The sequence below is a fragment of the Cavia porcellus genome, unplaced genomic scaffold, assembly GCF_034190915.1.
Source record: "Cavia porcellus strain 051 isolate PalLab524CR breed Dunkin Hartley unplaced genomic scaffold, mCavPor4.1 scaffold_17, whole genome shotgun sequence".
NCBI lineage: Eukaryota > Metazoa > Chordata > Mammalia > Rodentia > Caviidae > Cavia > Cavia porcellus.
This window is the reverse complement of record NW_026947500.1, coordinates 22147446-22172123: the sequence shown is the minus strand read 5'-3', so window position 1 is coordinate 22172123 and position 24678 is coordinate 22147446. Positions and strand designations below refer to the sequence as shown.

At 43.7% G+C, this 24678-nt stretch overlaps 1 protein-coding gene and 1 long non-coding RNA gene across 18 annotated transcripts in view; both read left to right on the top strand.

The window, feature by feature from the left end:
- The window catches only part of LOC134471099 (uncharacterized), a 30428-nt gene extending 20360 nt beyond the window's left edge, over positions 1 to 10068 (top strand). Inside the window, exon 2 of the long non-coding RNA XR_010040455.1 lies at positions 270 to 10068. This is a non-coding gene — a long non-coding RNA (uncharacterized LOC134471099). The remainder of the gene's footprint in view (positions 1 to 269) is intronic.
- Aopep (aminopeptidase O (putative)) overlaps positions 1 to 24678 on the top strand; it is a 383307-nt gene that overhangs the window by 303743 nt on the left and 54886 nt on the right. For 9 of the 17 annotated variants that reach the window (XR_010040447.1, XR_010040448.1, XM_063229043.1 and 6 more), the window contains one exon: positions 13998 to 14066. The exons of the other annotated variants lie outside the window; for them this stretch is intronic. Coding sequence is in view for 7 of the 9 variants with exons in the window: in XM_063229043.1 (XP_063085113.1) it covers positions 13998 to 14066 (69 nt within the window). In the remaining 2 variants the exon portion in view is untranslated. The remainder of the gene's footprint in view (positions 1 to 13997; positions 14067 to 24678) is intronic. 17 annotated transcript variants of the gene reach the window in all.

Sequence of the window (24678 nt, the reverse complement as noted above, 5' to 3'; positions counted from 1 at the left end):
AAAGAGAAAATTTAAATTAGCAGTTAGCCAGTCACTGAAGCTGTCCCTTTAAGTCTTTTAGGGAAAATAATTATTGAAAAAGAATGAGAATATATTTTATATTAGTGGCTTCAAAGGTGGTTTGTTTAGGTTACTTTTACTTTTTAAAAATTAATCAAATTCAGTTATTTGGAAAAATTTGTTCTGTACCTTTTAGAAAGAAAATAACTTGATTGACCCTGTATTTTGGAATTCAGCATTCAAATGCAACTCTAACTCTTTAATTCCAGGGTCGTGTAAACCTCAGCAGAGTCCCATGTCCCATGCATGGAGAAGACTTACAAATGCAGGGCAGACAGAGCTCATGGCCATATCGCCCAGGATTGGGAGGGAGGTTTATGGATTCCTCCTCCTCTGACTCTGTGTGGGACCATCAGTGTAAAAAGGCAGCCACCGTCCTGGGTTTCTTCCTCCTCTCTGAATGTGAATCAAGCTGACATCCATTACAAGATCTGAGGGGACTACCAGTCACCCTCACAGTGGGTATATTTAGTTTATAGTCACAGTATGGAAATTATGGAAGATGAGCCCCTCTGCGGCGATTAACTGTAGGGCTGTTCCAGTTCTACTTTGAGGGTTACACTGAAATGGATACTCCCAACCTATTTCTAAGAAATATGCCGTTACATAGCTGTCTCCTGCTTTCTGGCTTTTATTAAAATGCAAATATCCTGAACTTCAAAGTGGCATAATTGAATCCTGAAAGAAGTATAACTGATGCTTTCTTTGCCTCTTCTCTGGTATTCGTATTTTATCATCTGACCTGGCTGATGATTCCCTACCTTCTTGCTTTCTAAGTTGATGAAAACCCCCCCTTGGCTAGGTCGATCTGGGCGGAATCTGAAAGTGTGGGGTACCCCCAACATGGACTCCAGTGAAGTCACCAGCACAAATGTGTGTGGGTGACGGACACTGGTTATTTTGGCAGTCGGTAGGTTGCACAGCTTTTACCTGTGTGGACTTAGTGAAATGAGATCGGCGGACCTTTCTGTCTTGGCTCTCCAGCCATCTACTCTTTTTAGTTTGAAGAGCTCCATGAAACCTACTCTCACAGACATCTGTAGTGGGACATCTGTTGGCTGGGTGCTTCCCGTGTATGCAGGATGTCAGGACATGGCACCGTCTAGGTCTCCCTTTCAACGTGAGAAGACATTGAGTCCCTTGCAGTGTTTTACAGAAACTGGTACCTGATGGCAGCAGCATAGCATAGGGGCCCAACACAGGGTAGATGCCCTGATAGGGGCCAGCAGGGGAGCAGGAGGTCACCCTGCTCTCTTGGAGGAGGAAGGGGCTGTGGGGTCTCCCTCGGAAGGAGTCGGTGCTGCTGGAGCTCACCTGTGTACCTCAGAGCCGTTTGAGCCCAGCCTCCAGAGTGGGGAGGATTAAACCGTAAGCTTCCTGAACTGTAGCTGGATTATGTCATTCTGTGTTCCCTTTTGAAGGAAACGTATCCCAGTTCAAACAAGCAAGCACGCTTTGCTCCCTCATCTCTTGCCTGGTCCCAGATATCTGGGGGATTATCCTGTTTGTGGATCGTGCGCCACAACTGAGGGGCTTTGATCTTCCAGAGCCCCCACCCTTGCTTTTGATTACATGTGTTTCTGCTAAAGATGTCTTTTTCTAGTGCTTACAGGGGGCATGAATACGTGGCTCAGTCCCCTGTAGCTTTTGTACTTTGTGGTTTCTCTCATCCTGTTACATTAACCATAACATGGAAAGGGCCATGATCACAAGGCACATGTCCCAGGGACGCCAACCAACTTCAGGCCCCAGGAACTCCCCAGTGGGACTTGCATGGGCCTCAAAACACGCTTCACCCTGTTCATCCCAGAAAGCTCCACTGCTCTTGGACAGCTTGGGCTGGCTGCTTCTAGTTTTTGTTTGGGGGACCCGTCCCCAGCTATAGGTGCGCTCCTGGGGTGCTGGGGCCAAGAAGGCATTCCATAGGGGCTGGGGTACCCTTAGGAGCCAGGCAGACAGGGAGCCCTTTCACAGCCCATCAGAAAATTGTCCTTAAGACCAGAGTGGTGCTTGCACCTCTCGGGGAAGGGATACAGGTTCTGCAGCACCAATTTTAAAGCTTCTCTCTCCATTAGGTAAATCGAGCCATCAGGAGGTGTTACTAAAATGGAAGCCTCAGGGTGAAACCAAGAGAAAGTGTCCTCTGCAGAGGGCCAGGGGAGGGCAGTAGTTAGTGCACCCTTGCCTGGGATGCTCATGGGATGAGCCGGAGACTTGTCACCCGCAGAGCTGGTGCCCTTGCAGCTTGCATTGTGCTTGGGAGTCCCCTCCTAGCACTCTGTCATTCTAACCTATTTCAACTGCAGCAGAGACAAGTTTATAACTCGTGAATGCTGGGAGAGACTCAGGAATAACAAGGTGGCTCTGACATAAGCAGGTGCTGTGCATATATGACTGAATGAAGTCGAGCTGGAGTGATTTCTGTCATTCCCTCCTCTGTCCTCTGTGGCTGCCTTTATAGGACATGCTGCCCTGAAATGTACCCAGAGGTCTTCTGTGAAGGTAGGGGGGTAGCCACGAGTATGCAGAGTGGGAAGAACAGGGATTTCCCTAAGACTGTGCCACGTCCCGGAGCATGAGAGTTCATGTTACAGCAGCTCTTTTAGGGTGCCCACGTACCGTCCTGAGAGATTTCACTTGGAAACAGTGCAGTTGGAGGCACACCTGACACAGCTGGGGAAGGTTCCTGCAACTTTAGCCAACACAGATGCTAAGAATAGTGTTGCTTCAGTGTGCTGCTAATCTCAGAGGCAGCTCTTTACCACGAGGTCATGGAGCAGTCTGCAGGCTCCAGAATCGGGGGTGAGGCTGGGGTGGCCTTGTGTCATCTCTCCTGCCTTTTCCTTTTTCTTGTCTTTCTGTCTCTGTCTCTCTCTCTCTCTCTTGCTTTTGGTCTATGTAATAGTGAAGATCAGACCCAGGTAGTTCATCTCTAGCCCATTTTTCATTTTTTAAATTTGGAGACAGCGTGAGGCTTTCTTGCCCTGGGCTGAAACTTGGAATCCTCCTGCCTGAGCTTCCAGCGCGCCGTGCTTGCCTCTCCTTTTGATTCCTCTGTTCCCTTCACCACCTGTCCACTCAGGAGCCTCATGTCCTCCAAGTACCAAGCATCTCTGTTGTTCTCGTTACCTCCCCTACTTGACCAGGTGACTTCTTTTACCAGCAAAACCAGTTCACCCAATTTCTTTCTCTGTCATATTTCTCTACCTTTGTTTGAAAGACGATTAAAAAAACCAGCCAAACAAACAAACAAACCCAGAATTGGAAGGCATGTACATTTGTGGTCCTGCTTATCAGTCATAAGCATGTTCTTATGCTTATGAAGTCATGATTCTTCTTCATGTTAACTTAGATTACTGAAGGTACAATTCTAGAATTAAAGTTTTCCTTTAATTAAAGATGAAATGTTAGATCAATTATTTGATGCTATATTTAACAATAGATTTATCCCATTTAATATACCTTTTGCCAGATAGGTCATGTAAGAAGTTTTTGGTATTTAGAAATAGGAACTTTAAATCCAATCTTCACAATACAGGCTTTTTGGTATTTATTTTGTGACATTATGGACTTGGGGTGGAGTATGAAATAACATAATAAGTCTATGTATGAAAAATCGCAGAAATCATATTGCATATTCAGAAGCTAAATGCTCCAAATTCATTTAAATTTGGTGGATGGAAAATGGAATTCACAATATCAAATTACATTGCTTGCTTAACTCGCTGGCAATTTAAAAAATTTTGCATGCTGTTCTCCGTCCCTGCTTTGCTGTCAGCTCTTAGGACCCCATGAAAGATGGGAGAGCTGTGCTCTAGGTGGCATGTCAAAGATGTGTCCCTGCTCTGACTCTGGTTAGCAGTTTGATTTTCAAGGGACTTTTCAGTTATGAGGGAAACTTGCTATTTCCTGGCAGAGCCACAGTGCAGTGGTGAGTTCCTCAGTGTATTTTCATCATACTTTTGAACAAGTGTCTTGGGAAAGGAGCTCCCTGACCAGGGACAGTGGATCCAGATGCCACCCCCTCCCATTTCTCCTTTCTTTTGCACTAAAAGTTGAAGAGGTGGGTGAGCACCAGGGTGTGAAAGGACGCACCAAGCTGGCAGAGTTTTGATATAGGCCAGATAGAGAATTGGGAGGCCATGCTCCTTATAATTTGAGAATTATAAGCAAGGCAGACATCTACGAGCGCCGAGGTTGAAATAGTTTGAAAGTAAAGGTGAGAGAGTCTTGAAACTCTACTTGGGTAGTGATCATTTTCCTGAACTCTCACATTGTGGCCTTCGAGGACTCATTTGGCTTTGTGGTCTTTATGTGGGTTAAAGGCAACTGTTTGCAAGCAGTAAATTTCCATGTATTTCAAATGGGGAGAATTGGAACAGTTATGCTTTTAGCTCTCTTCAGCTGACAGTCTCAGATGTGACATGAGTCATACCAAGAGAAAGCAGATACTGTTTGGTAATGTAATATAGATCTCAGGAAGAGGAGCTTTGGGAAGAGGCCTATCCCTGATGCTTAAGGACTGGACTGATTCATAGGTTTTTGAATTTGTGACGAGCAGAGAACGGTGGGAAGATACCCTGTACACCCAGTACCTTGTTTAACAGTTTGGAAGAAGGACACTTTTTACACTGATTACAGCACTTTCCTCCTGAGACCAGGTCTAATTATTAGTGTGTTTGAAACATCCAGTCCAGTTACACATACTGTAGGAGCCACGAGAGCTAAGAGATTGACTCAAGGTCATGATCAGTTGGAACATCTTGAAGATCTAAAGCCTGGGTATCTAAGGTGGTAGTAAATTATTGAAGGAATTTTTTTGGTAATCACGCTTTGCTGTTTTTAAAATAAATTCCTTCGACACCAGGTTCAAATGATGTTTTTAGACAGTTTGTTCCCCGCAGCCCAGCTTGCTCGTTAGTAGAGAAGCAGGCACCCTTTCCAGCTGTAACCATTCATTTCTCCCAGACTTGAATTCCGCCATGTGCTTTCTGACACCCACCTGTAGAATGGCTCTGAGGGTGGCGGCTGCAGACTCCGAGGAGAGGCTGTGTGATAAGGGTCAACACTGAACCTTCTGGAACGTAAAGGATTTATGAATATTTGTGTTTTAAATCTCCCCAGATTTTTGCTGTTTGGTGATTAAGATGATTTATTAAAGCGTTGTTGGTGGTTGAGGGTTCCTTTAGGAGGCCACAGTTCTATATGTGATCACATTTTCTTTGAACCTGAGACTCAGGTTGAGGATAGGTACTTTTTAAAAAAATAATAAATTTTACTACTGATTCTCAGGACAGTTTAAAAATGTAATTATTTGAAAAGGTGAAAATAGAATCTTGTGATTTTTTTTTTTTTTTTGAAGTCATTGTTCAGGAAGACAGAATTTATCTGGTATCCTTCTTGCTTTTAATCTTTGCCTATGGGGAAAAATATCTTAGGCTTTATGTAAATTCCTAAGTGTAGCTACCCCTAACATGACCAAAGTCATAGTAAGATGTGAGGGGACATATTTCCATCTCTTTAAAGGTGTTTATAATCTTTGAAAAAAATGTTTGCCATAAAGTGAAATACGTATTTACTTGCCCTTAACAAAGCAAAAGTGTGGCATTTCATTCCTTTGAGCAAATGTCAGAATGGTTAGGTTTTGTTTTTTTTGGTTTCTTACTATGTGGAGAAAACTAATGTCTGTTTCAAGTGTGCCTGGGCTGGGCACAGCTGAGAGAGGGAGGGAGAGCTGTCCCAGGAGTGTTGGGACTTAAGGAGTATTGTCCCCCTGGGGATGGTGGGGTTCTGGGCCCTTTGATCCCGTGAGGCTTTCAGCTCTTCTTCCTAGCTGGGGCCTGTGTCACCTCTTGGTGCTCCTTTGAGGTGTGCTTGCTTGGATCTGGCACCAAGTCTTTAAACTTTCACCCGAAGCAGGTAAGTTGCTATTGAATGTAAACATAGGATGTGTGTGAGGTCCTTCTTTAGCTTGGAAATTGTAGACAACACCATCAAGGGTTTTGCAGTACTTTTCTAAAACGCCCCAAGAGCTGTGCTGTTAGTTTGAATAGCTTTTTTATAAAGTTTCAGGAGTAATTTTTTTTGGCTCATCTTTTAAACTTTACTGTGATCTTAAAAGTAATGGTAAGGATTTTACCAGCTTCTAAATACTGAATTTTAAAGTCTTTTAAAAGTCATCCTTGGGGCTGGGGATTTAGCTCAGCGGCATAAGCGCCTGCCTTGCAAGCAGGCAGTCGTGAGTTCGATCCCTGGTACTGATAAAAATGAAAAAAGACCAAAAAAAAAAAAAAGTCATCCTTTATTTCAACAAGAAGGGTGATTAGAATTCACTGACAGAAAATGATAGGCTGTACCAATAACCATGGAAAGTATTTTTGTCCGTGGCATATAGAAGTGAAAAGTACTGGCACATTCAGTCATGGAGCATGTGCAGGCTTTTATCACTTGTGAGTAGGGTGAACAAGCACAGTGCAGCAGGCACTGATGTTGAGTAAGGTCGGGTTGCCAGCAAATTTAACTTGAATTTTCTCTCTGGGATGTTAGTATTTCTTTTTTACTCCTAACTTTGTAATGAAAAATAGCCTTTGGGCAGCACTTCTAGGAGGCTGGTGAAAGACTGGGAAGAGGGTATTTCAGGAGTTGACATTGCCCTGTCTTTTTTAGCTCCTTGGAGACCTCTGTGGTCTTGACAAAGTGCAAGAGCTTTGGTGGCGATTTCTTTCAGTAATGGGCCCCATTACCCATTGGAGCGATGCTACACCTTCTTAAGGGTTTGCCTGGTGTCACTTCCTGATTTGCACTCACCTTAGCCAGCTTTCCTTAGCCCCAGTTCCCCCAGGGACAAGCTGTGACTCTGAGTGTGATGACGTGGTGTGGACTCTGTGCACCTCCGATGTGTTCGGGATGCTCAGAACTTAGATGAAAGTGGCTCGGTGTGGGAAAGGCTTCTATGTAAGAAGCCTTCTGTGTGGCTGACTGTCCGTGTGTGTTGGATGCAGGCCGTTTCTCTGCCACTGTGGTCTATGCCTCCCACATTAAAAGTTATGCATAATATCCTGAAGAAACATATTTCCTGAGGAGGAGTAAGTGCATTCAAGAAGGATGGAAAAAACCACTCATTTCTTTCCAGTTATACCAAGAGGGATGGTACAGCTGAAGCGAACTCTCTGGAAAACCAGATACCATCAACTCAGTGATGAAGTGGATAGGAATGAGCCCAGCCCAGGCAGTGGTGGAGGAACACGCTGCTTTCTAGCAGTTGTAATTGAGCCTGCATGGGGCTGGGATTTCAGAGCTTTAGTTTCTAGGCAACTGTAAATACACACACACACATGCACACAAACTGAATAAAATGATAAAAAGCTGTCTTACTCTTCTCATTGTTGAGACAAAATATCTGGCACCCAAAGTTCAAGGAGAAAAGGTTTATTTAGCTTACCATTTATAGAGGTTTTAGTCCGTAATTGGCTGATTTCAAGGTAGGGTAGCTTGGCAGAGGGGTGTTCCAGGGGAGAAGAGTTCATGGCACCCACAAGATAGCAAAAGCAACAAGCGAAGAGACCAGACTCTTGCTGTTCCTTATCATGTATGCAGGCTGTGCACCCTAGAGTTGCTGCAGCACTCACACCTTTAATCCAAGCCAGAACTATGCCAGACCTACCAGTGGACTGAATTACTGATCCCAGCATCACACACTGGAGAGTCAGTCACCTCTAAAAAAACCCTATGACCACATGAGGCTTTTGGGGGGCGGCATGGGACAAAAGTAATGACAGAATCTGTAGCTACAACCCTTCGTCACCAGAGCTGTTGATCCAGACTGTGGCTGGCTGTGTGGAGGTTCTGGTGTTAGACCTAGGAAATGACGGCAGAGCCTGTTGCTGCAGAATGACTGGCGCTTCTGCAGCGGAAGGGCACTGCGCATGTTTTCCTCTAAGATCTGCAAGAGAGGGGATGCCCTCGAGGGAGCGGGCTTTATTGTTAAAGGAAGTTTCTTCCTGTTCTTTTGATGAGTGCTACATTAATAAAGGATTTTAAAAATTATACATCTTGTAATTACCAGCAGCAAGCCCAGGCTGTGAAGAATACCATGTGCTTTCCCGAACACCGGGCTTCCCGAATATCAGCCTTCTCATCTTTTGCTGTAGAAGCTCTCAGGACTCATTGCTTCTCAAGTCCAGGTTATTTCCTGGTGCACAAGTCCCATCCAGAGGGTGCCTGTCAGCGCTTTGGCTGCCACTGGGAATGCCAGGAGCAGTTCCTGGGAGTGGTTTAATATCTCTTTTTTATTGTTGTTGTTGTCTTTTTCCTTTTTATCGGTACTCATGACTGCCTGCTTGCAAGGCAGGCGCTTATGCCGCTGAGCTTAAAATCCCCAGCCCCCTGGCTTAGTATCTCTTGAAGATCTGCAGACGACCTTGTGAGCGTATGGATGGAGGAGGGCTTACTGGGACCGCTAGTGAATCTGGCAGTTTGAATGACGATGTTAGACCAGGCACTGTTTAGATGCATGCGGAGGACTGATGATCTCTAAGTTTGAAAGAAACTTAGGGTCCCCTGAACAAACAAAAGTCACAGGAGCATGCCTGTAATGTGTGCAATGCCTTGGAATATTCTCATACAGTAGTCCAGGTGGGGTGGCACACACCTGCAGTCCCAGTTACTCAAGAGGAGGGGGCGTGATGATTGCAAGTTCAAGGCCAGCATGGGCAACTTAGTCCCCTCAGTGTGGGAAAGGCTTCTGGGTAAGAAGCCTTCCGTGTGGCTAACTGTTCATCTGTGTTGGATACAGGCAGTTTCTCTGCCACAACAAAATAAAAAGTCTAGAGCTGTAGCTCTCTGGGTTCAATCCCTAGCACCTCCTCAAACACAAAAATAGTGTAATGGCAAGAAGTGTTAGGATCAACTGGGTCCCTTTATATGCAGCTGGAGCCTGCATCCTGAATAGGCAGATCAATCAAAACATACCCAAATAAAAGTGGTGTTGTAGGAGTGAAAAGTAAGACCTGTGAGAGCTGTTTCTCAAGAATTCAATATGTTTAGTCTAGAACAACAGTGTCCAGAGAGTCTACTAATTTGCTGACCCAGCAGGAGGAGCTGGCAGTGGCTTCTCACTTCCATGGTCCCAGATTAGTCATTGAAGGTCATTTAGCTTTCTAAACTCTCCTGGCAAGGCAGTCAGACAATTATGCCTGCGTCCAAAGGAGGTACTCACAAATCTTCTGGCATAAAAATTTGGGAACTTAAGTTGCACCGGCAGATTTAAGAATGATTGTTTGCAAATAACATATCAGTGTGGTAGTTGCTCCCTTAGCTAAGGCTTCACTCCCCTGTTTCAGTCACCAGCATACAGCTGCAGTCCAAAAATATTCAATGGAACATTTCAGAAATAATTTGTAGCTTTTAAATTACGTGCCTTTCTAAGTATCATGAAGAAAGTGCTCACATTGTCCCTTTTTTGTCCATAGAATCCATATTGGGTGTTCTGTTCATCCAGTCCCTTCGAGACCCTTGTGGTGTCATGGTGCTGCTCAGCTCCAGGCAGCCACCAGAGGCCCTGGGTGCATCCCTACCTTAAGGGCTGCTGCTGTCGTGAATCTTCTGTGTTACCAGCTGAGTGATAAATTCATGTGTTTTTATGTGTCTGTCTTCACTAAAAGCTAGACCAGAATTTCGAGCAAGCTCTGCCCTACATTTAAATGCAACATTTTTATTAATATTTTTCTTAAAAGCTTTAGGGCTGGCTGTATTAACAGACACATTTTACAAGTTTGTTTAATCCCCGCTGTGGGCATCATGTTTGTTTATTCAGCCGTTCATCTACTTTTTGTATTAATTTTAACAGATCTTTAAAATAACTATTGATGTTATATATTGTCAAGGACAGTGAGTTGTGATGACAGGCTAGGATTACTGACTTTCTAAAAAATTCTTTAGAGTTTGTGAAAACAGTTTTCCGGATGTTAAAAGTTTTATAGTTACTGCATGATTGACATATTTCCTTTCCCCACAGAATTAAAGTGTGTTGAAGATGTTATTTGGGTTTCATTTAATTTGGGTAGGAATAGCATTAGGACATGGAAGTCGAGCTAAAAGGACGGCACGGACCTTAGCCTCCGTCTTGATATCCAGACAGCAACAGAGCAGAGAATGGTTTCCCCAGGCCCTGGGGAGGGAACTTTGAAGCCATAGTAGCACCAGGGCGTTCTGCCACCCAAACCCTTTCCACAGGCAGATGCCGGCATTAACAAGTATGGCACATACAACAGCCAATCAGCCACTGTGGTCTTGTCCTCACTGAAGTGTAATGCCTGGCCTCTTCATTCTGTATTTCATCTTCTTCCCTCTTAGAGTGGTGTTGCTACCAGGAGGTTCTATGAGACCTGCGGGGGAAGGAGGGCCATGTGCCGTGGTGCACTGTCCTGCTAATGAGGCAGATGCTCCGACACGAAGCTGACCTTTGCATTCAGCTTGGAACCACAGTAAAGCCAGGTGATAACCAGCATTTCTGAAGGAGCGGTGTCAGTTTCTAGGCCCAGTGCATTTCCTGTCCTGATGATGCCTCTGTCCAAGCTTCCGGCTCTTTCTCAGCGCCGGTCTCCATCTCTGCCATGGGAGAGGAATGGGGCACAGCGCTCCACGGTGTCTGTCAGTGGTAGGCAGTGGCCTTCCTGACTCCCTGCTGGCCTACACACCTGTCTGTGAGGCCACACATGCTCCTGCAATGGCACGGGGTCTGGATTTTGTATTATCCTGGCCCCTTTGATGCCTGCTCAGCTCTGCAGACTGTAATGCTAATGATAGATGTAAACCACTACTCCACAGGCAGAATGAGCTGGAAACCGTACTCTTCTGATAAAACGCATGTGAGGAGCTGCAGTTTGTTCTTTATTGAAGAGTTCACCTGAACATATTTAGTTACTTAATTGTTTCCTTTTGGGGGAAAAAATATCATAATCAGGCTGTTCTTGACAGTTACCACACCATGAGAAAAAGTATTGGGCATTAATCTTGTGGACATGTGGATTGCGGTAGATAACAGGCTCCACCTTTTACAGCTCGGACATCTTGTCCAGCTCCTCCAATCAGAGGGCTCTGTGCTGGTCAGGAACTTAGCCCCATTCAGCAGACAGGGGTGAAACTTTTTTTGGGGGGGGGTGTGTGCTGAGGAAGCCTCTGTTAGAGCAGTGATGTAGGAAATGACTTTGTGATAAGATTAACATGTGGGAGAAAGAATAAGGGAAACTTCTGAGAAATAAGACTGTCCTTAAAAAATCAGTTTGGTCGTACTGTACAGTTCTAGCATCGCCAGATGACAGCTGTGCTTTGCACACTCCGAGTGACTGGGTGCTGTGTTTGCAGGGGTGGGGGTGGGGCGTAAGGAAAGGACAATAAACCAGGCTGTGATCTCACCACATGTGTCGAATTGAACACAACTCTTCTGCATTTAATGAAGACTTTAGCCTTTAGGGGTAAATAAAACATCACGAAACAGGGATGGCTTGAATATTTCTTACTGGCTGTAATAATTAAAGCCATGAAAAAGGTGGTGGGGTTATGTTACTTATTAACTCCAATCACTCTTAGATTTGATCAAGACGCCATTGCCCATGGCGCTCTGTTTCATGTTTGTCCTTTGTTTCATTGACATGCTGTGCCCGGCCCGAGTGGCGCTGTAAACACAGCCAGGCAGTTAAACCCAAGACCCAGAAGGCTTATGAGCCTCCCCTCCAGCCTCTGTCCCAACTCACCCTGCCCAGCAAACTCTTCAGCCTCTAAAGCTGAGCCTGAGATCACCAGTAGATGCTTACTACTTAGGGCTTGTGGGAGGGACGTGGAAGAAATCTTCCCTGCTAGGAGGACACTGGTGAGTGGGTGGCTGAGAGCTTAGAAAGGATGTTACTTTTCTCCCAGGTTGATAAGCCAAATAGGCGCAGGAGGTTGATGATAAGAGGAATTTAGAACATAGATATATTAGTTTCTTATTGCTGCTGTAACAAATTACTACAAATTTAATGACTTAAAGCAAAACGAATGCATTATTTTCCCAATTCTTGAAGCCAGGTGTCTGACATCAGCAGGTGTGGGGATGCATCTCTACGATCCCCGTGTTCTGGGAGGTTGAGGGAGGAGGAGTAAAAGTTTGAGCCCAGCCTGGGCAACTTAATGACACTCCACTTTATTTATTTTTTGTCTTTTTCATTTTTATCAGTACCGGGGATCGAACTCAAGACTGCCTGCTTGCAAGGCAGGCGCTTATGCTGCTGAGCTAAATCCCCAGCCCCAACACTCTACTTTAAATAAAGAGTGGAAAAGAAGTGGGGATCTAGTTCAGTGCAGAGGTACTGGTTTCAGTCCCTAACACCCCGCCCCACGCATGTCAATGCACTCCTTTCTTTCTGTGGCTCTACAGGAGAACCCCCTTCCTTACTTTTTCTAGCTTTTGGAGCCATCTGTGTGCCTTGGCCAGGGGCCCCTTCCGTCTTCAAACCCAGCATGGTCTGGCTGATTTCCCTCGGGTTCTCACTGCTGCCTGCCTTCTCTACTTATTAGGACCCTTGTGGGGTTCCACTGGGCCCACTTATCTACCAGTCAGGAGGGTTGGCTGGTCAGGAACCTTAATTCATCTCCAGCTTTAATTACCCTTTGCCCAGTAACCTCACAAATTCATGGGTTTCAGGGATTGCGGCATCCTGCCTCCCACACAGAGGGAGGTCCATATGGTGAAGCACAGTGAGAGGGGCAGTTTCTGGGCCTGGGTGTTGGATTAGAGATGAGTGGCTGTGAGGCTTACAGCCTACTGGGGCAAATAGTGTGTACACATGATAGAACTAGAAAAAGTCACCTACTTAGATTAAATGGGATTTAATCTTTTTTCTGTTGTATCTACTATGTCAGCTACTGATACCAAGTGACACTAAGTCTGACATACAACTAACTCATAATTTTAGTTTGGGGGAGACTGATCTTTGTATTCCAAAGAGTAATCCAATGGTAATTTTATTAACTTAGGAACAATCTTTTGAATTATTTGTCTCAGGGGTTTTTGTGCTGTAATTTATAAATACTTCAGAGGAGGGCCTTCGATAAAAGATGGCCACCCTGGTACCGATAAAAACGAAAAAGACAAAAAAAAAAAAAAAAGATGGCCAGTTTTTAACACAAAATGTTTTAGTGCACACAGTTATGAAATTCTTGCATAGTTGTAACTGCTGTGTCACATCCTTGCGTGAGACCCTGGGCAGTGCCTGCCCGTCTCCAAGGCCATCGAAGAGTTGAGATGACACAAAGGAACAGTTGCTGGGAAGCCCCATCTTCATTTTCCAGGGGCAGAGCCACCGTGGTCAGGCTGTCAGCAGCACCCTGTGACACTTATCCCTGAAGTAGATGTGACACTTAACTGCAATGGCTGTGAAATCAATTGTGTGAGGTCTTGTTTGGGGTTCAATGTATCCTCTTTGGATTTCTCTTTTAAAGTTGATCCTATTTTAACAAATTTTCATCGTTTTGTCGCTGAGAATCACTGCTAACAGGCATAAGCATGAAACTTTGATCCCACTGCAAGATGGGTTACATTAGTTCATAAGTGTCTGTGCCTGGTGGGGGCGTAAGAAGAGACTCGCTGGGTGTGCAGGGAGCTGGGAGCTCAGTAGTTCTCTTTAGGTTGTGAACAGTTCATTGAGAGATTAATGGGGATGAAATCCAGGAAGCAGAAATTATGTCTGGCAAGACCTTGGAAGGGAGAGTCGCCCGGGAAGAGGGTGTGCCAGGTGTGGGAAGTGTTGTAAGCAGTTAACCTGGGGCTGTGTTTAGCGAACCCACCTGGTGAGGCCGAGGGCTCGCACTAGAGGTGCTGGCAGCCCGCAGAGGGAGGAGCGGAGCGCTCCGCCGGCCGGCCGTGGTTTAGGTTTGACCTTGCCTTTGTGCTCTTCTAGGGCTCCTGCTGTACCGCACCTTCTGGAAATAGCTGGTCTTTACGGAGAATGCAGAGGAGGCGAGCCAGTGTAAATTCAGGCCCCAAAGCAGAGGGTCTGCACGCGGGAAGGTCCTGACCCCCGGGAGAGTTGCGCTGCATCGCAGAGCCGTGCGGGTGCCATCAGGAGCGGCCGGGGCTGGAAGCTGCGTCGGGGTGGCTCGCCAGTCCTGACTCCCTTCGTTTCTGCTCACTGCGTTCAGAACAGAGGACTGGACAGACTTTACAGGGAGCCACCGATTTTGGGTTTGGGATGCCCCGAGCCCGGGTGGGCGGCTGGCTCGGTAGGGACCTGGCGGCGGCCTGGGCCGCAGGCGACCGTCGTTGGTCCACCCTCCCGGCCGGGTCTCCCTGGGGTCCGCTGCGCGGCCGCCGCCCTCTCCTGGGAGTCGGGAGGTTTAGACTCTCCCCACTTAAAACATAATCTCTGGTTTTGAGTTGGATATCGGAGTAGCCCTCACTGAGTAGTCTCAGCGCCGCCAGGGGCCGACGTGCGGTGGAGAGTGGCTGGGGTGGTCGGTAGTCTCGGAGACGCGTGCTTGACCTAGTCCGGTGCCCGCTCGCAGGGAAGGACGGTGAAGTTCTTCCAGGGCAGCTCATTTCAGGGACCAGGCCCCGCTGATCTGACTGCCGACAAGGGAAAGGGACCAACATAACCCCAAACAAATACTGTGGGAGTCATGGAGAAAGGCTGCCTGTGATGGGGATGAGGGTGGTTTATCTCAGCTGGAGAAGTTGGAGGCTTAGACAGGGTTACTGTCTCCACCTTTCAGTTGCAAACGAAATTACAAACTTGACCAACAGCCTTATCAGTTTTTGTTTTGCTTTGAAAAGCATAAGCTTGTGTGCCTAGATGTCAGCTTTTGTGAACACACTCGGTATATTTTGTAAAAAGTTTCTTTATTCCTGTCTGTTCCCTTGCAGTGTGTTTTATTTTGGGGAGGTAGATGTCATGAATTTTTCCCACCCAGACTTTTTTGGAGGAATTATATTTAATAATTTCAATACCCGTAGGTATTTGAGAACATTCATAAAGCTCACAAATGTTCCTCACATTTAAAAAGAAGTGTTTTGTCTTGTACACAGACACATTAATTTAATTGAGATTTCCATTTCTAATTCTTGAGTCAGTGGGGAATTTTGGAACAGATAAGTTTGGGGAAAGTATTGTGTGCTTTTTTCTGAAAGGGCTCCCCCGTGGTCTCAGCTGTTAACCATGTTTATTTCATCTGCAGAACAAGTGTTTAGAGTTCTCTTTATATTTTTATTTCCCAGGCTCCTGATTTTTTTAGCTTAAGCACTTAATGTCATTTTCTTTTCAGGTCATTAAAGTTTTAAACTTAGTAGGCATTCTTGTATTTGAGTAGGCATTTATTTTGTGTCTTTCTGCTTGTTTTTATCTTAAAATTCATTTTCTTGTTTGGTATTTACAGTAACTACAAGTAAACTTTAAATTGTGTTCAGCTGAGAGACAAACTTAGCTACTAAACAAAAGTGGCATTTTATAAGAAAATATGGCACTAAATTACATTTCCATAATGTGGAACAGTTAAAGAGTTTCTTCATTTAAGAACGGAGAAGTTTTAGAATACATGTATTATAGTGTAATGCCTGGAATGAACCTGGATACCATATACTTAACTGAAAATTTTATTATTAAAATCTGATTTGGAGTGAAACATGTTGAGAAGATTTCTATAACCATTTTTTTGTGCAAAGTTTGGATAGTGGCTGCTTTTTTCTTTTCCATTAAGTATTCATTACCTGTGACTTTTTAAAAAAAAAGTTCATATAAACTTAAACCCTGAGTTTATTCTTCTAAATGGGTAAAGATCAAACCAGTACTGACTAATAAAGTATAAGGAGGTTTTGTTTTTGATCTTTTGTTTTTAAGACTTATTTTATGGGGATAGTCTTACTCATCCGACAAATTCCACTGTGCATTTCAAACAAGAGTGAAGAGTCTAATTCTTAGGAGTGAATGGGCTGATAATTTTCCATGGAAAACAAACCTGATTATTTCCCTTTGGAAATGGGTTCCTCCCATCTTGGGGTGTTTATTTTTGGTTTTGATGTAAAATGCATTTTCAAGAAATGCCTGCCTGTGACTTAATCCTCGTGAAGCAGTTATTCTGATTGATAGTTGGAGCTTTTTATTTTTTTGTTGGGATCTGGCCTCCTGACCTTAGTCTACTGGGATTGCTGCAGAATTAGAAACAAGACTGGGCTGTTGTACACTGTGGGAATATTAAGGCTGTGGAGGAAGAAGATGCCAGATTTGTGTTCTGTGTTTTCCTCGTTGCATGTCCAGGTATCCATTCATCTCATTTTAGTGTGAACCATTAGCAACCTCTGCCACTACTAATTAAGAATTATGCTTATGTATACTAGTGTATACTAGAAAAAATGTTTGGATGTTTTTATTCCCTGTTTGTTCACATGACCTGTAAACTATGAGAAAAGAGTCCTCCCATATCTCTGTACATCTTGTATGTTGCTACCGATGATCTGCCGGCAGGTATCAAACTTGATTTACTTTTGGCAACTTTTTTTTTCTTTGTTGTGGTTCACAGCGTCTATTATTTTTCCACAGAGATGCTTATACCCTGTGAAATGGCAAGTATGCTAGAGGCTTAACCTTAAAAAAACAAAAACAAAAAACCCCAAAACAGTACGTGCGATGAGAGAAAGTCCTCACATTCTATAAATTAGAGGGAAAATTGCTACAGCTATGACTGCTTTTGTTCTCAAAGCCATTTGAATTGCAGGCTGTGTTGGGACTGGTTTGTACATTGTTTCTAAGTGAGGATAGGAGAACTTCTAATTAGAGTAATTGCTGGGTGGAGCGGACTGTCTGGGGCGGAGCGCAACAGGGCGGGGCGGGGCGCGGGACCCTTGAGGGATTGGCCCAGGGAGGAGGGGGTCGGGCGTGGGACCCTCGTGGGATTGGCCCGGGGGCAGGGGAGGGGTCGGGGGCCCCTTGCGGGATTGGCCGGACGGGGAGGGGGCGGGGTGCGGCGAGGCGCGGAGATAATCGGCCTGCGCGGGCGAGGCAGGTGTGGGCTGCAGCGTGCTGGCAGGTAAGTGGCCCTTCCTCGCGGGCTGGGGTTGGGCTGGGGTCGGGCTGGGGTCGCTCTCGACAGATTCGTGTTCCTCTGTCATCCTCGGCTGGTTCCCTGCCGGGTGTGGTGCACGCGGGAACCTACCGCGCCCAGATCCTGGGGGCTCTGGACACGATAGGATTCTGTTCGCCCGTGAGCAGAGCTGTAGGACTGCGGCTCTTGCTTTTGTCTTCTCCCTTCCATATGGTTGTAGGCTGTAAACGAGTCTAATAGCATTCAAGGGCACAGGGATGGTAAGTTCTCGTGTTTACTAAGCCTTGAGATCCGAAAGATCCGCAAACAAATAGATTATGCTCTTAAGAAAGCTCACTCAGAGGACAAATCTAACATGAAAATGGTAATATAAGTGACTGGTTCGGGCTCGAGTTTTCTTCAGAAAATGTTCAACAAGTCAGCGATTTTTAGGGCGCTCCCTTTGCTCTTTAGTCTAGGAGTGTGTGGCGTGCGAAGCTGGAGTGTTTTGGTCTTTGGTCGCAACCCCTAGCCGTCTTTCTTGGGTGGAAACTTACACTGCCCACTGTAGGCAGTGAAAGCCGAATTTTCAGCGTTGGCTCCAAAGAAAAGTTTGGATCATCCTCGATGGAGGGGTTCAGCCTGCTCTTTTTAAAACGTCTGTCTCAGCTATAGCTATTGTAATGTTTTGAGATGAGAATTTAACTCTCGGAATCAGTGAAAAAGTGGTTCTTAACCTGTGACATTGAGTCATCTTGACGTGTGTGTCGACTTTTCACTTTTGAGGATCTTCCATCACGGGTTTTTCAAGTTAATTTTGTAGTGTTTTGCACTCATTTTGTTTCTGACACATCCTAATACTAATTTATGCAATGCTGTGTGATTATTGATAGGCATATACATTGTGTAAACAAGTTTGTTTTCATTAAATGAAGCAAGCTTCTATTTGGAATTTAATGCCTAGATAAGAATTGGTTTGTTGTGACTTTGAGATGTTGATAGCAATGTAACAGAAACTCTTTAAGAATGCGGAAGGTAAAAAAAAAAAAAGCAGAAAGTAAGTAGTGACTGGAGAGCATTTTGTTTTTTCTTCTAGTTTTAATTATATAAGGAAAAAGTCTCAAAAATCAAAACCAATGTAAAACAACTGTTTTGCTTCTGCCTCTTTTTTTTTCACTTTTAAAGAATAAATTCTAAGTTAATTTGTATAGAGAAGCTGTCTTAACTTAGAGAAAGGGAAGTATGGTTTTCCAAAGTATTTGCCATTAGAATTTAAACAGTCAGAAAACTTAGAATGTGTTAACATTTCCTGTAATTTCCAAAGTTTATTCTGTGATGTGAAAAAAATCACTCCAATAAGATAGTACTGAGTATTCTTAAATGAGCACGTTATACAGAGCAGATGTAAAGATAATACATTAAAACTTAATCTTTGTAAAATTTACTCAGGAATCATTAGGAACACTTTGCACATGCTTGAATTTTTAGATTGTTTATAGCGTGTGTATTTTTGGTGTTCATATCAGTACCTGTGAAAGGACCCACTGCGTCTCTCACACACTAGGGGGATTTTAGTGCTGAGGCTGGCTCCCATTTCTGAGTATCTGTTGCATAGTTTTGAGAATGTGACCTCTGTTGACTGACTTGAGTGTTCGAAGTTACAGGCAGTGCAGAAGGCCACACTTATGTTCATTGCTCTCGAACAGCTTCAGGCTGCTTGGCCCTGGGTCCACTCTGGAGCTCAGAGTGGAACTAAGATGATGAGGTCATAGCTAAAGTGGACATTTTGCCCTAAAAGAACATTTTTATGACTCGATTTGAGATTACTCACTGGGAGTAGCTTTTGTTGTGATGGGAAGTACATTTATTTACCAGTAATTCAGTCGGTGGTGCATAGCTTGCAACTTTGGTGTCCCCAGACGTGGCCCTGTTCTGTCCCTGTGGTTCTGCTGTTCTGCGCCCCGCTGCTGTTACCGCTCCAGTTCTGTGCTTGTGAGATGGGAGTTTCTCTTTTATACACAATGCTGGCGCAGGCATGGCTCTCATTCCCTTTAGGTGAGTGGGTGTCCAGGCAAAAGAAAGACAAGTTAATAATTAAGTAAAAATATTCTTGAAAGTCTGTGGAACTTTCCCTCTGCACTTTTCTGAAGTGAAATCCTTTTCTTTCCATTAGTAGGAATTTCCTTAAGTGTTGAAGTGACACTTAAAGAAGTTGATCCTTTGGTCTATTCCTCATAAAATTTTGCAGAGATAACCCAGAATATAAAATGTTCAGACTGTGTACAGAAATTGAGTGAAATACGGCCTTACGGCGTTAAATCATGCCGTGAAATAAAACTGCAGCTTTGGCGATTACATTGGACAGTAGTCCTTGCTGTCTGTTTTTATTAGATAACAGCGACTTTATTCCTTTATTTTTCCAGCAGTAATTCATGTAGTTTCACTCGCCACTCACTTCCATCTCTCCTCCCATTCCTCTGGGTTTGTGATTTGCTGTATGTATATTAAAGAATACGCTTTTCTGTCAGTTGTACGACACACACCACCTGGCAAGTGGTAAACGTGGCTAAAATTTATGCTTAGTTTAAATTTATTAAGAAAAACAAAGTATTTGAAAATATAATGTGGAAGAAAAAAAATACGTTGTTTTGACTGCACCTCTCTGAAGAAGAAAGGACAGGAACTAGGAATAATGGGATGTTAGTGTTTTAGCTTCAGAATAAACAGCCCACAGTGAAATTTACTTATAAAAGATGCTTCCTGCTTCAGAATATGTGTCGCCAGCCCCCAGGAATCGCTGGCCTAACCTGGGGGTTTCTGCTTTCTGTTGCTTGTCTGTCTCTCACCTCACAACCCTCGTGCTTTAGCTTTAAAATCTTAGCTGGGCTTTAAAATGCGTTTGTAGCTTCCTTTAAAAAATTTTTAAACTGTTAATTTTGGTCTTTATTAGTAAGTTTTAACAAGAAAACTTTAGAAAGCAAAGTACCAGATTTCTCCAAGAAATACTAAGTTTTGCACATTGGGTAAAATAGGTTGTTGGGGTTCCTCATAGGATCTAATGGATTTATTAACTTTTGAAAAACATTGCAGAACCACCATTTCATTGATTCCATCCATTATACGTGGAAAGCTCTTTGATTCATTTCACCATTTCCTTTTTAAATCTGAGGACTCATCACTCAGATCTGCACAGAATGCCTGTAAAACTTTATGTTGATAAATTTGAGTTTGTTTCTTTTGAACTTGTTCCGTTTACAAGTGATAACCACTTGTGGTCTGAGTTTTCGAACGCAGCTTTATGTATTTGCTGTTACCTGTATGAAGGAATCTGCTGAGTTGCTTGTTGCAGTAGTTCTTGCAGTCTTTGTGACATATTACTCCATCTTACTGTACTGAACGTTGGGTAATTTATTTCAGTTTGATAACAGCATTTGACTGTCAAATGTGGGAGTAAATAGCACATGAAAGGAGTAGGATCTCACTTCAGTTTAAAAAGATTTCCTTTACCATGTACTCTTTTTGTACACGTTAAAATGGTTTTTTAAAAACTCAATTGTTGTTTAAACTTGAGCCTTTGTTTGTAAGATTTTGAAGATAGTGTTACTGATCTCAAGTGTTTTTTTCCATTTGCTAGTACTTATAATTTAGAGGGACAACCCTTTATAGGCCGATTTTGTCACTTTTATGCATATGAACGTTGTTCTTTTGTGCATGGTTTTTATTACTTTTAGCCAGGAATATAGGGCTGTATAAAATAAATTCAACCAAATGTTATGACCAAATGTTTGTGTAGTTATTTACTAAAAATATTACATTTCTAATAATAATCCTACATGGAGTATCTGATTTTGACACTGGAATAATATAGAAAGTCAGAGGAAGAAAGGAAGATATTCTGGGCGTGAATGACAATGTAGGTTATTATGTTTTTTCCTTGGAAAATTGGCAGATATTTGACATTTTCTATTTAGATGATATAAAATCCGAGCATGTAATTGGTGCCATGTTTCATATATATCAATAAAGCATTTAGAAAGCTTAATATTCTTCCAGTTTTTGAGTGTTGCTTGTATAGAACTAATGTTTTATATTTCATGGAGTTAGTGTTGATCTTTGTGTGGTAGTTTGAAATCCGAACTTTTGAAATACCTGTTATTTTCAAATGGTTGGTGGCCAAGCCAGGAGGATTGCAAGTTCCAGCCCAGCTTAGTGACTTAGCTGAATTGTTTATTGACAGCAGTTTTTGCAGGTGTTATGATCATATTACTCCCTTTTTTGGAGACAGGGTCTCAGTATGTAGTTTAGGGTGACCTTGAACTTGTGGTGATCATCGAACAGCCTCCCAGGTGCTGGGATTACATATGGGCATGTGCTACTGTACCCAGCTTCTAAAAAAAAGTTTAAAGGACTAAATGCACAGCTCTATGTGAAGGCCCTTGGTTCAGTCCCCAGTACTACAGAAAAACAAAATAAAAACAAAAAAATAAAAGAAAAATGCTGCCAGGACTGAGGCTAGAGAGTGATACATTTCGTGCTGCGGTGCTGGGAGACCTGCTTCCTAGAGAGCCCTGGCTCCCTGTGTGCTACCTCATTTCTTTACTTGCATATTTCTGTGTTCTTACATTAGGTTGTGGTTGTGAATTGCTTCATAAAGTAGGTCTTCTCTCCATTAAATAATTAGAAATATTTGTAACATGATTTGAAGAAAATAGTTGTTTGAACCAGAAGCAAAAAAAGAAAGAGCAGGTGGCTCAAGGTTACTCAGAGGAAAAGTCAACATGAAGAGTTCCTTGCTTGCTTTCTGTGTCTTTAGAAAGTTATTTATACAAATTGAACCATATTCTTCATTCCGTTCTAGATTCTTCCCCCATGATATTTCTGTCTTGCCACATTGCTGAAACAGTCAGTGCCGCTCTACTCTTTTTAATAGCTGCATAATATTCCACTGTGAGCTTATATGCCATGTTCTGATTCAGAAGCAGCCAGCAAGTTTCACAATAAAAGTGTCTTCATGTTTTGGGTTTCATAGTCTCATAAGTCAGTGAACAACAACAGCTTAGAGTTAAAAAAAACCACTATCAATAAACTAGGAACTCGGGTTCATAAAAATATACATGCTTATTCAAGGTTTAAGGATGTTAAATAAGAGCATTATTCTAAGGAAACAAGAATTGGATTTCCATGCCAAAAAAAAAAAAAAAAAAAAGATAAAAGTACCCTTTGAGACTTTGAAGTGTTCGAATTCTTTAAAAACCCTTTCACAGGTCATTCTTTGAACCTGCCAGCATCATCAGAGCGAACGAACAGGCCGAAGCACTTAGGAACTGGTAGTTTCTTTTTCAGGAATGAGGATTTTCTTGAGAAACACAGCATGCATGTTGCAGAGGCTCCTCCTTTGACCCCATTGTAGTTCTGGCCGATTCCAGGGTGGAGGAGGCAGACTTGAGAATCCCAGGCATCTCTTGTAAAACCCTTGGAAAGTTTTGGTTTGGGTGTTTACAGTGCTTTGTTTGTGGGTAATGACAGGCAGTGTTCCGTGTATGCAGTTCAGATAATGTTCTGTGTGAGAGGCAGACTTGGGGTAAAGCCTCTTGGCAAAGCTAAGGAAATAATAGCACAGAAAAATCTGATACTGGCAGTCTGGAACCAGCAGGCTGATGTATGCCAGTAAATTATTTCAGATACTATTTGCTCTGTTGGTATCTTTTTAATCCTTTTTAGTGCCAGTGTGGCTTGAATATGCAGTTGTCTTTTTAAATGTAGCTACGAGAAGGGTTTTCCAAGCGTACCATATGGTTTTTTTCTATAATGAAATGAAGTGTGTGACTATTTGCTGTTGCTTAAATTTTCTTTCAAAAATTTAACTATGGCTATGGTTCCTAAAGATGTTAATAATCAAAATTAACAGATTGCCCTGGAAATAGCTATGCTTTTGGTTGACTTATTTTGCAGAAAATTAGTTTCACTCTTTGTTATTTGGTGACCTTCATTTGCTAACGAACCCAATTTTGTACCCCTAAAGTGAGCGTTGTGGAGTTAAAGTTGTCGGTTTTGACAGTTCTTTGAAATGTGCTTGTTATAGCAGCATGTTAGGAGCAGTTTTCTTTGAAACGTTTTGTTTTCAGTACCATTTTCAGCCAGTTTTTCTTTTACCAAGTTTCCAATGTGCTCCGGAGGCACTGATTTTACTACCGCATCCTAGTCTCCAGTGACTCCTGGGCAGCTGCTTGTCTGTGTACACAGGGTTGTCTATTTTTGTTGCTTAGAAATGGTCATCATTAAAAAGTGGCAGAAACGGAAGATCAGTTTTTGACATTGCTATGAGGCCGTGGCTGCACTTAGATCCGTGTTTCCTGTTTCTTTTGTGGGTGGGAGGAGGAAGAACTCTTCTTCTGGGAATCTTATCGTTAACATCTTAGATTTTGCCTCCTTGTCAAAACTCATGTACAATTTATTCAGTACAAAGGTTTTTTCTTTTTTTTTTTAAACTTATTTGTTCGATTTGGTTCAGAGCTGTGTGTGAGAGCTAACTGGTTTCTGAGTTCGGTCCTGTGACCCAGGTCCTTGTCATCTTAATGGGAGCGCACCCTGAGACGGGCCCTCTCCCATACCTGTGGCCAGGGAGGTGGTCGTGAGCTTTCTGGGAAGAGTGCAAGGAATTAATTAGGTTAGGGGAACCGTAGAAAGATGAGAGACATTTTCTATCTTTTTTAATCCAAGAGCAAAGGAAATCTCTGCCCGTCCCCATACAAAAGGTCTCGGCGCGTGACATTGGAAGCTCTGCGGCCTGGGCCCTGCCGTGTTGGATTTCAGCCAGCACGTCTTCAGCATGCGGGAGACTGAGCTTTTTCCTCCCTCCCTCATTTCTTCTGTTTTTGTTCTGTGTAAACAGTTCCTGCCGTAGTAACATAGACAAATATAGCAGAGAATGCTTTTCTGGAAGATGAATGCTCCCTAAGCATTTTTTAACCATTTTTGGGAAGAATTGATCTTTCCGTGTGTTTCAGACAGACTGGAAGAGGGCGAGGCCATGGCTATAAATTGCAGTGACATCATATGTATTGCCCCCATTGATCTGCTTTTAGTCTCCAGCCAGGATAAAAGGAAATGGCATCAGGGAGGAAGCATGCTTCATTTAGGCACAGATCCCAGAGTGATAATGGGGTAATAATAGAACTCATGCCACTGTCAATCGGTGGCTACATTAGTCCAGGCTCATTCCGTCCCGGGCGCTCAGCGGCTTCCTGCAGCGCAGCAGCTGGGCCACCAAGGGGTGCCCTCCTCGGCCGTGGCAGGGCGCTCGGTGGCGAAGGGTGTCTGTCGCGGCCCGAGTGCCCAGAGGTGAGCTGGCCTTTCTGCCTCTCGTTGGTGGTGGAGCCCGGGAGGCCTGTGTCGTGTGGGTGGTCTCCAGGGCGCGCAGAGTGAGCGATGCCCCTGTCACAGCACAGGCTTCTGGAAGGGTCGGGGTTTGTTTTCTTAGTGCTGCCTGCCGGTAGGTTAGCAGGGTCGGTTTGGAAAATTCGTATTTTCTTTCCAAGAGTCTGTGTAGAAACTTCTTTAAAACCGTGG